The sequence below is a fragment of the Phocoena sinus genome, chromosome 8, assembly GCF_008692025.1.
Source record: "Phocoena sinus isolate mPhoSin1 chromosome 8, mPhoSin1.pri, whole genome shotgun sequence".
Lineage (NCBI taxonomy): Eukaryota > Metazoa > Chordata > Mammalia > Artiodactyla > Phocoenidae > Phocoena > Phocoena sinus.
In genome coordinates, this window is record NC_045770.1 from 4,182,784 (window position 1) to 4,195,163 (window position 12,380).

The 12,380-nt window shown below is 57.3% G+C and overlaps 1 protein-coding gene across 3 annotated transcripts in view; it reads right to left on the reverse strand.

Moving 5' to 3' along the window:
- Positions 1 to 7,903: 7,903 nt before the first annotated feature.
- The window catches only part of ST14 (suppression of tumorigenicity 14), a 40,917-nt gene continuing 36,440 nt past the window's right edge, over positions 7,904 to 12,380 (reverse strand). The window contains exons 17-19 of one of the 3 annotated variants that reach the window (XM_032640425.1): positions 11,426 to 11,700; positions 10,953 to 11,089; positions 7,904 to 10,876 (exon numbers count right to left, since the gene is read on the reverse strand). In XM_032640425.1, coding sequence (XP_032496316.1) covers positions 10,715 to 10,876; positions 10,953 to 11,089; positions 11,426 to 11,700 — 574 coding nt within the window. In that variant the 3' untranslated portion in view covers positions 7,904 to 10,714. Of the gene's footprint in view, positions 10,877 to 10,952; positions 11,090 to 11,425; positions 11,701 to 12,380 lie in introns of those variants that run through there. The other 2 variants (XR_004351116.1, XM_032640426.1) reach the window with 2 other exon arrangements.

Here is a 12,380-nt window from a genome sequence, read left to right on the forward strand (position 1 = left end):
ACAAGCATGAAGTAGATTAGAGGGAAGGCGTACAGACTGAACTGCGATCACTGAGGAATTACTTAAGTAGTTCAGGGAAGAGCCCAGAGGAAGGTGCCATGAGTGGCACTGGAGCAGGGGTCTGGGGAAGGGTTTGGTGAGAGGGTGGGGCTGGGATCTTAAGCATGTCTAGTCTCTGAAAAGTGGACAATATCAGCTCTATTTCAGGCCCTCCAAGTGCTATTTACTTGATGTTGTCAAATTCTTAAGGGAACTCCCTTTGGTTTTGAGGGGGAACTCTGTCCTAGACAAAAATAGAGAAAGAGTTCGGCAGAGTTCTGAGCCAGGTTCCAGAGCTGAGCCCAGAGTTAGGGTGAGGAGAGGTTTAGGAATAGTCGTGCAAGGAAGTTACTTAGCTGGGTGGCCCTTTCATAGCAGAGCCTGGCTTCTACTAAACCATGTTGGTGGGGTTGAAATTTCCAAAGACATTTCTCACGTCCTGCTTTGCTCTGCTTCTTACATTCCTTCTACTTTCCTTCAACAGACACTGAGTGTCTGCCACACGAGACACTTCCAGGCACTGCAAGCACAGCATGGAACGGAACAACAGAAACCTTGCCCTCGTGGGGTTCATCATCTGGGTGGAGGGGAAGGGGTTTGGCCAACACTGAAGGTAAAGTGTGGGGGTGGGTAGGGGAGCAGTTTCATGGCCAAGGTGAGAGGATGGCCAGTAAGCCAGGTCCAAGCAGGTGAGGGTCCACACACGAGGTCAAGGGCACTACCAGGCATGTTCAGGAGGGAGGCTGGGCTCCCCACCCACTCCTCTGTGGGAAGAAGCCAGAGCAGAACAGGACGTGCCTGGAGATTAAAAAGGGACATAGACTGAGCATGGAGGAAGTTTGTTTCCACATGTAACATCTTTTCCTGGACAAACTCAGAGAAAGTCTATTTCCCCAACACAGGCCAAGGAACAGGTGCTCTAAGTTAGAAACTGAGCTTAAAGGCTGGATACCGGCAGCAGCTATAGATTTAACTTTTTAACGCAGCTCGTTGTATGTATCCAGGTTTTTGGCTTCTAAGTTCAAGGTGCTGTTTAAGAGACCTGCGTGTATCGAATACCCAGACACATCCTTTCCTACAGGGGTACTGACTCTCACAGGCTCCTGCGTACACGGAGCCCAGAGATGAGGTGTAGGCTGCCAGCGTGTAATCTCCATTGACGTAGGAAACATGAAGTGGCTTTTGGAAGACGGTTGCTCTTCCCCCCAAGAACCTCCTGACATGAGGAGATAACGCATAGCTGCCCTGGAAAGTTTTATCAAGTGCCTTTTGAAGAGGTACAGCAAGGAAGGCCTAGGGAAAGGATGAGATTTAAACGGGGAAACGTGCATATGCATGGAAAAACCAAGCACCGGTTCATCCAGTCCTGCCCAGCGCGTGCCAGGTACATCCACGCATAATTTCTACCCAGAACAGGGGTTCCACAGCTCCCGCGGCCTCCCAGGTACGACCGTGTGACACCAGTGAGAATTCAGATCCACTGTCCAACATGGCAGGGCCTTCCTTCCATGTGGTCCCAGGAGAGAGGGACTGGTACAGATTAGCTTTGGGGAAGGTCTAGCTTTGCCTTGCACGTTTTAAGTGCCACAAAACATTGATGTATACACGCATACATACAAACACACACATGAAAAGTAGGGGCAAGGGAAGAAGGGAGGCTTCCGTTTCAGTCAGGGTCCATCTGCAGTTCTGGTCTCCCAATGTCAGGAGTCCTGCCCGCCCAGCACTTCCTCCCTGGCGCTGCTACCAGGCCCGCCCTCTGGGGGCCCTGGGCCTGCACCCCTGAAACAATGGGACCAGAAGCTCTTCCGTGCCCCACCCCTCGCTGTCAGCAACAGCCGCCATCCCAGAGCCAAACAGTTGGAGCCCCTTATTTGCCTCTGTTGACAGGCACCAGGTGAAAAGGTTTTTCCCATTTGCTGAATCCCTTCCCACCTGGACTGTCTCAGTCACTGGGGGTTTTTTGTTTGGTTTTAATTTTTTGGCCACGCCGAGTGGCATGCAGGATCTTAGTTCCCCGGCCAGGGTTTGAACCCGCACCCACCATAATGGAAGCGCAGAGTCTTAAGCACTGGACCGCCAGAGAAGTCCCTCGGTCACTGGTTTACCCCGGCTCTCCTGTGCGTCAGTGGATTTTCCAGCTCATCTCCCATCGTAAAGTGTAGGTTGGAGGGGTGAGCAGAGCCAAGAGCAAAGGAAAAACCCAGCAGTTCGTTCTGCCCAGCAACCTCCAGGCTCCAGTGGGAACCAGATACCTCCTCGAGGCTCAGCCCACAGCATGGCCCTCAGCGCCCGGGTGCCTGCACCTCGGACCGGGGTTGGCGGGGGGGTGGCGCTCTCTCTGCTTGCCCACACGTCACTCCAAGTACGTTACATAAGAAGCATAATCTGTTTTCAGTGTAGACGTGGGAGGTTGGTCCTTGCTTCCCAGAAGTTACCCATAACGAAGTCCCATGAGTAATAAGTAGAAAATAGGGGTTTTCTAATCCCAAGGAGGATGAGAAGCATGTGGGGAGGTCAGGGCTGAATGTAATTCAGACTCAGTCCAAGATAATGTTAATCTAGGGTGACAGGAACATGTGGTAACAAATATGCTTAAGACCTTTCCAGGGCCCAGACCTCACCTTTTAGTAGCTGCGCATCGGTGAGGTTTTCATGAAACCCTCAGCTCTGCCGCCTGCCTTTTGAAGGCTCTTTCCCTCCTGTGACTGACGCACAGGACAGGAGCATGTGTGGGCTCGTGAGCCGCCTACCGTCCCAGCCTCGCTTTCCTCCTGCCCACCCCCATGCCTGAGCCTGGCACACGGTGAGAGGTCAGTCAGTGAGGAGGGACGAATACACATCCTGGGAATGGGTCCATAATAATGGCAGGCAGTCCTGTCCCAGATGAAAAACAGGTGTAACACGGACCTCAATACGCTTCCTACCTTTCACTTTCACTCTCAGTGATGGAGAAACACCTGATTATGAGCTGCTCGTGGGGGAGTGAAGCTCTTCATCAGCTTCCCTAGTCCGTGAAAACGGCATCAGTGAGGAAAGCCGGACGGGGATCAGTGTTGACCTTGGAGATGTGGAACGTTTCCAGGTACATTTAAGTGGGAGGAAACCCACATTCTGGAAAAGAAGACCCGAGGAGTTTCTGGGGGCCCTCTATCCCTCCCCCCGACCCCAAGAAGAGAGGAAAGAGGACGCTCAGTCCCCCTGGCCGTGACCATGACGCCCGAGTTCCTGGGCCTCCCATAAACCTGCTCCAGCCGAGGAGTCTGCCAAGGACACCCGCGTGATGCCAGCCCTGAACGCGCTCCAGTCACGTAAGCGAGCCCTGCTGCACTTACGGAGCTGGCCGTCCAGCGCCTGCCAGCCTCTCCAGGACGGTGAGTTTCCCATGGTGGCCACTGCCCATGAAGTTCGCACTCTGGGGTGAGGGGTCGGGAAAAGGAAAGGCAGCACAGACACTGGAGAGCCGCCTTCACAGTGGGCCCAGACGTGGTGTTTCCACACTTGGGAACACAGGGTTCCACACTGGGCTTTGCCAAGACTCACCATGAACTGGGTGGGAGGAGGTCGTGGAGACTGGCGGGCCACCCACACCTTCCTTCCAGACCGGCTGCTTCAGCGACTGTGCCTATGGCGTGCAGGGCGTGAGCGCCCCCTACTGCTCTCACCTAGAATGATCCCCAGGGCAGGAACTCGAAAGAATCTTTCTTTGCCTTTAAGCCAAACTTACAAAATATTTATTAAACCTAATTAAAAGGCTTTTGTTTAAAATAAATACCCAGCGAAACAGTTCAAACTGTTAACCACTCGTTTATTTTTCAAAAGCCTTTGAACTAGAACAAAATGGATTGTCTTTTCAGCTCCGGTTGCGACATTCCCCCAGGTCCCAGTGAAAGTCCTTGTCATTGGTGACCCAGAAACATTTCTGTCACCCCACCCAGGCTCATTCTGTGGCTCCTTCTTTGGGACTGGAGAAATCTGAGGAAGGGGATTTCCCTGGACGCAGCAGGACCCCGCAGGCCTTCTGTCAGTCCTCCTTTTCCAGTCACTTCTCCAAGCCCAGGTGCCCCCATCACTTTGGGCCTCTGTTCCTTTTGCTTCGGCTTCCCCCAAGGTCAGCCAGCATTCAGCAGACATGAATGGCTCAAGGGAGGAAGCTGAGGGCAGAAGAGACCCTTCTGAGTCACAGGTCGGAGCACGTTGTCCAGCTGCCCACGGCCAAGACCTCAAGGAAACGTTCTGTGCCTCCATTCCCCACTAGCCCTAGGTGGAGGAATAAGAGAAAGCAGATGGTTTGGCCCCTGATAAAGGGGAATGCCCAGGGGCTGCCGGGGGTAGTAGCCAAGGAAATAGGAACGGGAAAGATTTTGAGACGCTGAAGGAGCCCTTTCAGAGCCTAGCTAGTTCATTTTGGCCTTTTCCACGTGTGCCTAAGCCACGGAGCTGATCGCCTGGCAAGAGGCCCTGGATCCTCCAGGCTTCAGGTTGGGGGTGCCCTGCCTCTGGAAGGCAGTCCAGGACTTAACTGCACGGGCTTTGGAGTCCAGCGGCTGGGTTTGCATCCTTCCTCTTCTCTTTCTGAGGAACCCTGAGCGAGATGCCGTGGGGAGGATGCAGTGATGTGGTGCACACGAGGCACTCGGCACGCACTGCCCCGTTACTGGCGCTTAGTAGACATCACCGGAGCAGCTGAGCTGCCAGACCCTCCCCAGCGAGGACAGCGGCGGGACAGACACGTCGGCAGGGTAGGTGTGCAGAGCAGCTTCCTACCTACCTGACCTCCAAAGCTTCTTTCCAGCTGTGAGGTTGAATGGAGGTGTCCTTCCAGTTCTAAAAGGGCAGCCCTCAGGCAGCTGTTATCCCACTGAGCAACTGGAGGGTCACAGAGGCCCAGGGAGGCAAGTGGCCAGGCCCTGTGACCTCACACCTCCTGGGAATGTGAACTCCCTCCCACCCACCAAGGGCCCCCGACGGGCTCCAGGACCTGCTTCCCAGCGTCTGCAAGGCCAGGCCCGACGAGCCTGAAGCAGCCCTCATCCTACAACGGCCCTGTTCCCAAGTCACAAAGGGGGCAGGGCGACCCTCGGCAAAAGCCTGTCGAATCCATGACTTCTTTCCTCATCCTTTCTCCTGGCTGGTATAAATAAGCCATTTTTTAACCGTTTTTTTTGCAAGGGTCACGTATTCCAAACATAGATTTCAATTTTTTCTAGTTTGTTTCTACACATTTTTCTTGTCCTTTTAAGTATTTGGACAGTACCTAGGTTATGAAATTCAAAGAGGTATCTGATGCCCTGTTTCCTTCGGGAGCTGTTGTCTGACAGAGAGAGAAAGAGAGAGAGAGAGAGAGAGAGAGAGAGAGAGAGAGAAGGAGGGAGAGGGAGAGGGAAGGAGAGAGCTCCCCTACCCTCCTCTCGGGACCTGGTCCTTCTCCTGTCCCCCAGCCCTCCCACACACACACCGTGTACTTGCAGCTCTTTGGAAAAAGAACACAGGCTAAGGGTGGAAGAGTTTTCTTTTCGAGTTAAACAAGTCCGTATGAAGTTCCAGAAGAGAGGTCTGGCAGGGAGACTGACTTATTCCTGACCACAGGGGCGTGGGCAGGGAAAATCGTGATAACCTCAGGGTGAAGGAAGCGTGTGGTGGAGGAAAGCACAGAGCCAAGGGGAAGGGCAAGCTAAGTTTGCACCCCAGGAAAATACACAGCCCTCCCGCTGGAAGATTCTGAGGCAGTGGAACAACCAGACAATGGAGTTGATTCCACCTCGCCTGGAAACAGCTCTGGACCCTGACTTTTTAGGAAACAACTGGAGATGAGGGGAAAAGGCAGAAAAACAGCCTCGGAGCTGCAGGTGCAGGGCGATGGCACAGGAGCGCGCAGCCCTCTGGAGAAGAAAAGGGGGAAACAGATAATGAAATGAACTGAAATCCGAAGAGCTGGGGTTTCTTCACCAAAATACAGCCATCCGTGTAGGCATATCAGACCGGAAGCCATCAGCGCGGCGTGCAAGTGCTGATCAAGTCAAGGGCTGCTCTTTCCTCAGCATCTCTCTTGCGGGGAGCAGGGGTGTGGGGGGCGAGGACAGCCAGAACATAGAGGGAATCTGGAGCCAGGCCCCCAGCACGCTCGGCCAGCACCCAGGTCCCCCTCGCGCCCCCTTTTCCTGTTGTGCCAGAGGCGGCTCCCTCTCCTCAGGGAGGAGCCTATCCAGGCCCAGAGGAAGCACCACTTGCTCAAGGCCCCTCTGACGTCGTCACTCCCCGCTGTCAACGCCGTGTTCGTCACCCTGTGGAAGAACGGTTGCAACGATCTTCTAGGCCAACCCGAGACGTAAAAGCAGGTGATAAATGTTCATATTCCTGCTTGGGGGGCCTGCTCTCATCATCTGAGTGGTATTTGGTGGCTTTCCAAGCTCTGTTCCTGATTGCCACCCTGAGGAACCCCAGCCTGGTGACCTGAAAGCAGTTGCCCGGACCCCCTTCCAACGGACACTTCCCCCTTCCCTCCCTCAGCCCATCACCCTTACCGGACGAGTTGAAATGGCACGAGGGCTGATGCAAACCCCCCCCCCCCCCCCGCTTTGGGCCAGGTGGACCCCAGGGACCCAATAAGCAGCGGCGTCCCACCCGGGCTGGCAAAGCAGATGGAGAACGAGTGCACTGCCCACCTGGAACAAACCCCTCACCTGGAAAATAGCTCTCATGGCAGGGAGTCCTCGTGACCAGGTATGTCGGAGTTCCCCAAAGCAAGGGGCACCCGAGCCTAGGGGCTGGCCCACAGGGTCTCTGAGAACGTGGGCCCCTTCATTCTACCCGCGAGAAGTTCCTTCCCTCGTGAAACGACGGTGTGTGAGTAACAGAGTCTATGGGGGACAGAGCCTAGGTGCCCGGGTCCTAGGAGACTAGATGTGGGAACTTGGGCGGTTACTTACACTCTTGGCGCCGTGGTTTTCTGTTGTAAAGTGGGAACGACCATAGGGCTGTTGTGAGGTTTACGTCAGACAAGTAAAGTGGCTCTTTCATTAGATGGTAGATATGTTGGAGCCTCAGTGTTCCAAGAAACTCAAGTCTGAGAAACACCGGCTTTAAGGTCCAATCTCCCTTACGTGTGGCTGCAGGTGTGCAAAACACACACACCCTCGTGATTCCAAGCCTGGGAAAGTGGGAGGCCTCATTCCATCGCAGAGAGCTGAGGGAGGCCCCCTGAACTGAATCTTTGGGCATGCCACGTGCCCCAGAGAGGGAAGGTGTCCTGTGGTAACAGCCAGACCGTGTTTCCAGGACCGGGAGCTCAGGCCCTAAAACACAGCCCTGCCCCTCCCCGAAGAACGCCTGTGTGTGTGTGTGTGTGTAAGAAAGTACCTGCCCACGGGCTGCAGCATCTACCAGCTGTGATAACGGGTATCGTTGCACGCTTGCTCCTCCGGGAGATAACACCCACCTCCTGCCACTGGTCACCTCTGTCCTCAAACCCTAAAGTTCTTTTGACCCCGCCCTGGGCATGTTCATCCTCCGGGTCCCAGAGCCTGAGGGCCAGCAGGTCCCTGCCGCAGGGAGGGGTGGGTGCAGGGCCTCCTGCTGCCCACCTGAGACGGGGCACGAAGGGACTGGAAGCTGCAGGAGACAGCCTTCCGAGAACGGCTGGGCCTGGGGTCCGTCCCAACCCACCTCCCCACCCTACGCAGCGAGGGCCCCTCTCCCGTGACAGCACCTTGGCCACCGGGAGGCTGGCGGCCTGGGAAGCCCTGCGGTGCCCCCTGGTGGCTGAACAGCTTCCCTACGCCCTTCTGGTTTCCCCCGGCCCTGGGTCCCTGCAGACTGTTCCTCCTGCAGGATCCGATCCCTGTCCACGAAATAGGATGAAACATTGACTGAACTTCCATTTTAATGCTTGTGATTGGTGGCTAAAACAAGTGAGACGCAGGGTAGTTTGGGGGACCAGAGAGATGGCTCGTTTCAAGATCCTAGCTACTAAAACAGGCTAGTCAGTCAGGAAAAGGCCTCACAGTGGTTCGCTGAGCTTTTGTGGGGACCCAACCGAAGGCAACAGAGAGCACGAAGCCGAGGCAGCGCCTTGCGCACAGGCCCGTGTGCCTGCCTGGGGCAGCGCTGCCTGGTTGCCTGGGTGCGGTCACACGAACGGCACTGCACCGTCGTGGGCCTGGCTGCGGCCACAGCAGGCTGCACGGGCGGAACTGAACTTGCTCACACACTTGGAGCTGGAGTTCTTGAACTGGACATGAAAATGTGTGCGGAACAGTTTTGGTCACTAGTCTCTCCCCGGGCCTGCACCCGGGTGCGGGAGGCTGAGGCGGTGGCTCAGGGCTGGTGCCGGCGCCGCTGCCCTCGGCAGAGAGGAGCGGACCCGGGCCGGCTGTCACTCCTGTCGTCAGCCCTGACTGTGCTCGGGCCTCTGTCTTCATTACAGCTCCAAGACGAGACTGACTTCCCACTAGCTAAGGAGTCTTAGCCGATTCTTATCTGTGGTCAGAAGCAACGCTGGGTTTGGCTCCATAGTCTTTTGAAAGGCACTGATGCTTTGTTCGGTTTCCAGGCGTCAAATGTTTGTGGCTTCCAGGACCCTGCCAGGACCGCAGGACACGCCTGCAAAGTGCAGTGCCGGGCACCTGGTGGGCACTCAGAGAGGCGGATGCTCTTAGCCCTGTGGTTCGTCAGAATCACCCGGAAGGCTTGTTAAAGCAGACGGCTGCGCCCCACCTCCCAGAATCTCTGATGCCGGAGGTCTGGGTGAAGTGTGAGAATTGAGTCTCTGCGACGCCCCAGGTGGTGCGGATGCTCCTGGCCCCGGGGCCACGCGGTGGGAACGCTGTCCTGGATGACCAGCCCAGTCCCAGCCCGGACATGCCGGTGAGACCCCTGAGGCAGCGGGGTAACCCCAAAGGGCCCCAGGAGGATAACAGTGAGGCTGAGAAACCACCATAGACTGGGACAGAGGGCTGTGGAGAGGGAGCCCCTGTGCCTTTAGGGGACAGTGAAGTCGTCTCATGACCCCGCCTGCGTTTCTGACCTGGGGAGGGCGTCTTCCGGACCATGTCAGGTGCCGACAGGAGAGCGGTGCTGTGGGTAGGCACAGGCCAGGCCTGGCTGCCTGAGGGGCTCTCACCCTTGGGAACCAGACCACAAGTGAAGCCTCTCCCTACACACCAGGTATGTACACTCGGCACCATCTGCACAGGGTCTTCTGACAGCACCTTCATTCTCCTACTCCCCACACCTGGGCAAAAATGATACCCTTTCCCTTCCCTGGAAGGAAAACCCAATGTGGATGCTTGCACAGCTGTCAAGACAGAACTTCTCCCTCCTTCCAGAGGGTAAGGCCCTCAGGCTAAAATGAAAGAGGCAGCTCACCTCCTCCAGGAAGTCTGCCCAGATTGTTCCCTTTGGTTTCCAAAACACATAGAGAGCAAAGACCATTCAGTCAACAAATATGTGTTAGCATCTTCTAGGAGCCAGGCCTGAGCTGGCGATACAGCAATGAGCGAAGACCGCCCACCCTCCCTCACACGGCCATCTGATTTCTCTTCCTAGGTCTGCTGCTACCCCCCAGCCCCAGCTCGTACAGAGCCTTGGCATACGGAAGGCCCTCAAACATCTTCTCAAGAACTCCCTGAGCCCTCCCCAGATCCTCGTCTCTGTCCCTCTGAGTCATCCCAAGCAAGAAGGGAGAGAATACTGTAATTTACTAAGTAAAAATCAAAGGAGGAAGGACAGCACTAGACATGGGAGAAGCCGCGGCATCATCAGGACCCACCCACTCAGCCCACGCTGGACAGCCGTGAGTTCACGCACTCTCTCGTGTCCGAGTGTACAAGCGCAGGCGCACAGGTACGTACACACACACACACACCATTCGTGTGACCATCTCCCCACCCGACCGAAACCGCCAGGACAAAGCTCCTCCCCCATCCCGGGGAGCTGCACCCCGTCCCATCCCTCCTGTCCCGGCACCAGGCCCTGCCTGGGGAGCTTCAGGTAAGGGAGGAAACATGGCCCTGTGCTGGCCTGGGGACCATCACAGGGCACCGTGGTCCCCACTCTCAGCCTGACTCCAGGCTCTGTGCTGAGGGGAATTTAAACCCAGTTTCTTGCTGCTGGGGCTAGGGGAGCCCATCAACTCCAGTAAGAAAGAAAAATTACCTAAAAAGAAACAAAGTGTTTTACTCATACACACAAATATACACACTGAACCCCACCCTGGGAGCCGGCAAAACATTCGAACCTTGGACCCGGCTGACTTCCAGGTCCCTCAGGCCTGGATTTCCTGAAGCAGGCGACCCTGGGAGCCCGTGGTGCCCCACCAGTCCCGCCCAAGGGGCCCCAAAGTCCAAACGAGAGCTGGTCCTATATCCGAGGCAGACGAAGCCAGCCTTCCCTGTATCCGAGGAAAAGAGCCTCCGGCCCAGCGTGGCGCCAGGGCCGAAAGGCTGTGTCTTCAAACCTCCGGCCTAGCACTGACAGGCGTCCTCCCTGCCCCTCCCCTCCCCGAACGCACTTGGGAAGCTGGGGGTGTGGGGTGGGTGAGAGGCCTGCGGGCGAGTCTCCATCTCCAGAGGCTCGAGGATCAGGTCCCAGTCTGGGTTCCGGGGGCCAAGCCGGGGGTCCGGGCAGCAATCCCGTCCTCAGCCCGCACGTGCGCACCTGGGGTGGCACCTCGTCTCTACACCCCGGTCTGCTGTTTAATCCAGTCCCGAAACACGGAGAGCCTCGTGTACACGCCTGGCTTGTCCCTCTGCGCGCAGCCGTCGCCCCAGCTCACCACGCCGGCCTGGAACATCCGCCCATCGGCCTCCGGGCTGGACAGCGGGCCCCCGGAGTCGCCCTGCGGGGAGACCAGGCCTTGGCACCGAGCCCCGCCGCCCCGCCCCTCCGCGCCGCCCCCAGCCCCGCCGGCCCACCTGGCAGGCGTCCACGCCGCCGCTGAGGTAGCCCGCGCACAGCATGCGCGCGGTGATCTGCTGCGGCAGCAGGCGCTCGCACGTGGTCTGGTTGATGATGCGGATCTCACCCTTCTGCAGGATCAGCGCCCCGGTGCCTGGGAGGCAGCGGAAGGGGGGGAGAGGGCGGGAGGAGAGGCCGGCAGTCAGCGGGGGGACCCGACCAGCAGAGCCCCCGAAATAGCGTGGATGCCCGCGGCCCACACGTGGCTAAAACCTGAGGGCACGTCTCCAGGATGGGATGCTGTGCAGCGGGGCAGAGTGATCAGGCCGCGCTGACCATCTGTCGGGTGAGGAATCCGATACCCACCCTGGGAAGGCGTGTGAGAAAGGGACAGAAGGACGGCCACGAGCCCCACCCCCATCCCACAGCGGCTGGACTGTGGGCAGAGCTGTCAGCCCCTCGCCCCAACTTCACCCCCACCCCCGCTCACCTCCCTCCTGCGTGTGGCCCCAGCCGGTGACCCAGATGGCCTTGCCGGTGGGGAAGGCATGCGCGGCGTCCGGCAGGCAGATGGGCCGCACGGTAGCGCTGTACTCGGCTGGCTGCTCGAGCTGCAGCAGCGCAATGTCGTAGTCAAAGGTGAAGTCGTTGAAGAAGGGGTGGGAGATGACGCGCTGCAGCCGGCGCTCCTGCACCCCGCGGGCGCCGCGCTTGCTCTGGTCGTGCAGGCCCAGGAAGGCGGTCCACACGCTGTGGTCAGAGTACCTGCCGGGGGCCGGAGGACGGGCGGAGAGGGAGGCCTGAGCCAGCGCCCTCGGCGCCGCGCCCTGTGCCCCTCGAGCCGAGCCCGCGCCCACCCCAGGACGATGCTCAGCTGTCCTCGCTTATCTCATTACCAAGAAGATTTCCCTTCTCATTAATCTACCCTTCCATGGAAGGAACACATCAATCCAAATACTTCTCTGACACAGCGGTACATACTTTAAGTACCAGAGGAGCTGAAAAGTAGGCGGAACTTCACCAGGTTTGTCGTCGGTAGCGGGATGGTGCAGCAATTCTCAACTACTGTGTATTGGACGACGGAACCAGTAAAAAGACGAGACCCTGGTGTTGCTGGGACCCCGTTTCCCACGTGGGAAAAGGGAGACACCAACAGGCAGAGGCGGAGGAGAGAAGAAGCCCATGCTGCTGACATGCCATCAGAGCAGGAAAAGCTCATGGCTGTTCAGAAAGATGGCCTCAGAGCCATGGCATCCCCAACAGCAGCCAGAACGTGGCTTCTAACGATCCTTCCCCATGGAAAGGAACCAAGGCTCCTTGGAGGAGTGACCGATTTCAGGTCTGGAGCAAGCAGCACATAGAGTGAACCAGGAATATACTGTGTTACCAGAAGTGAGTGAGAGCTGGCACCAGGGCGGTGCCAGTAGGACAAGGCTTTCACCAGT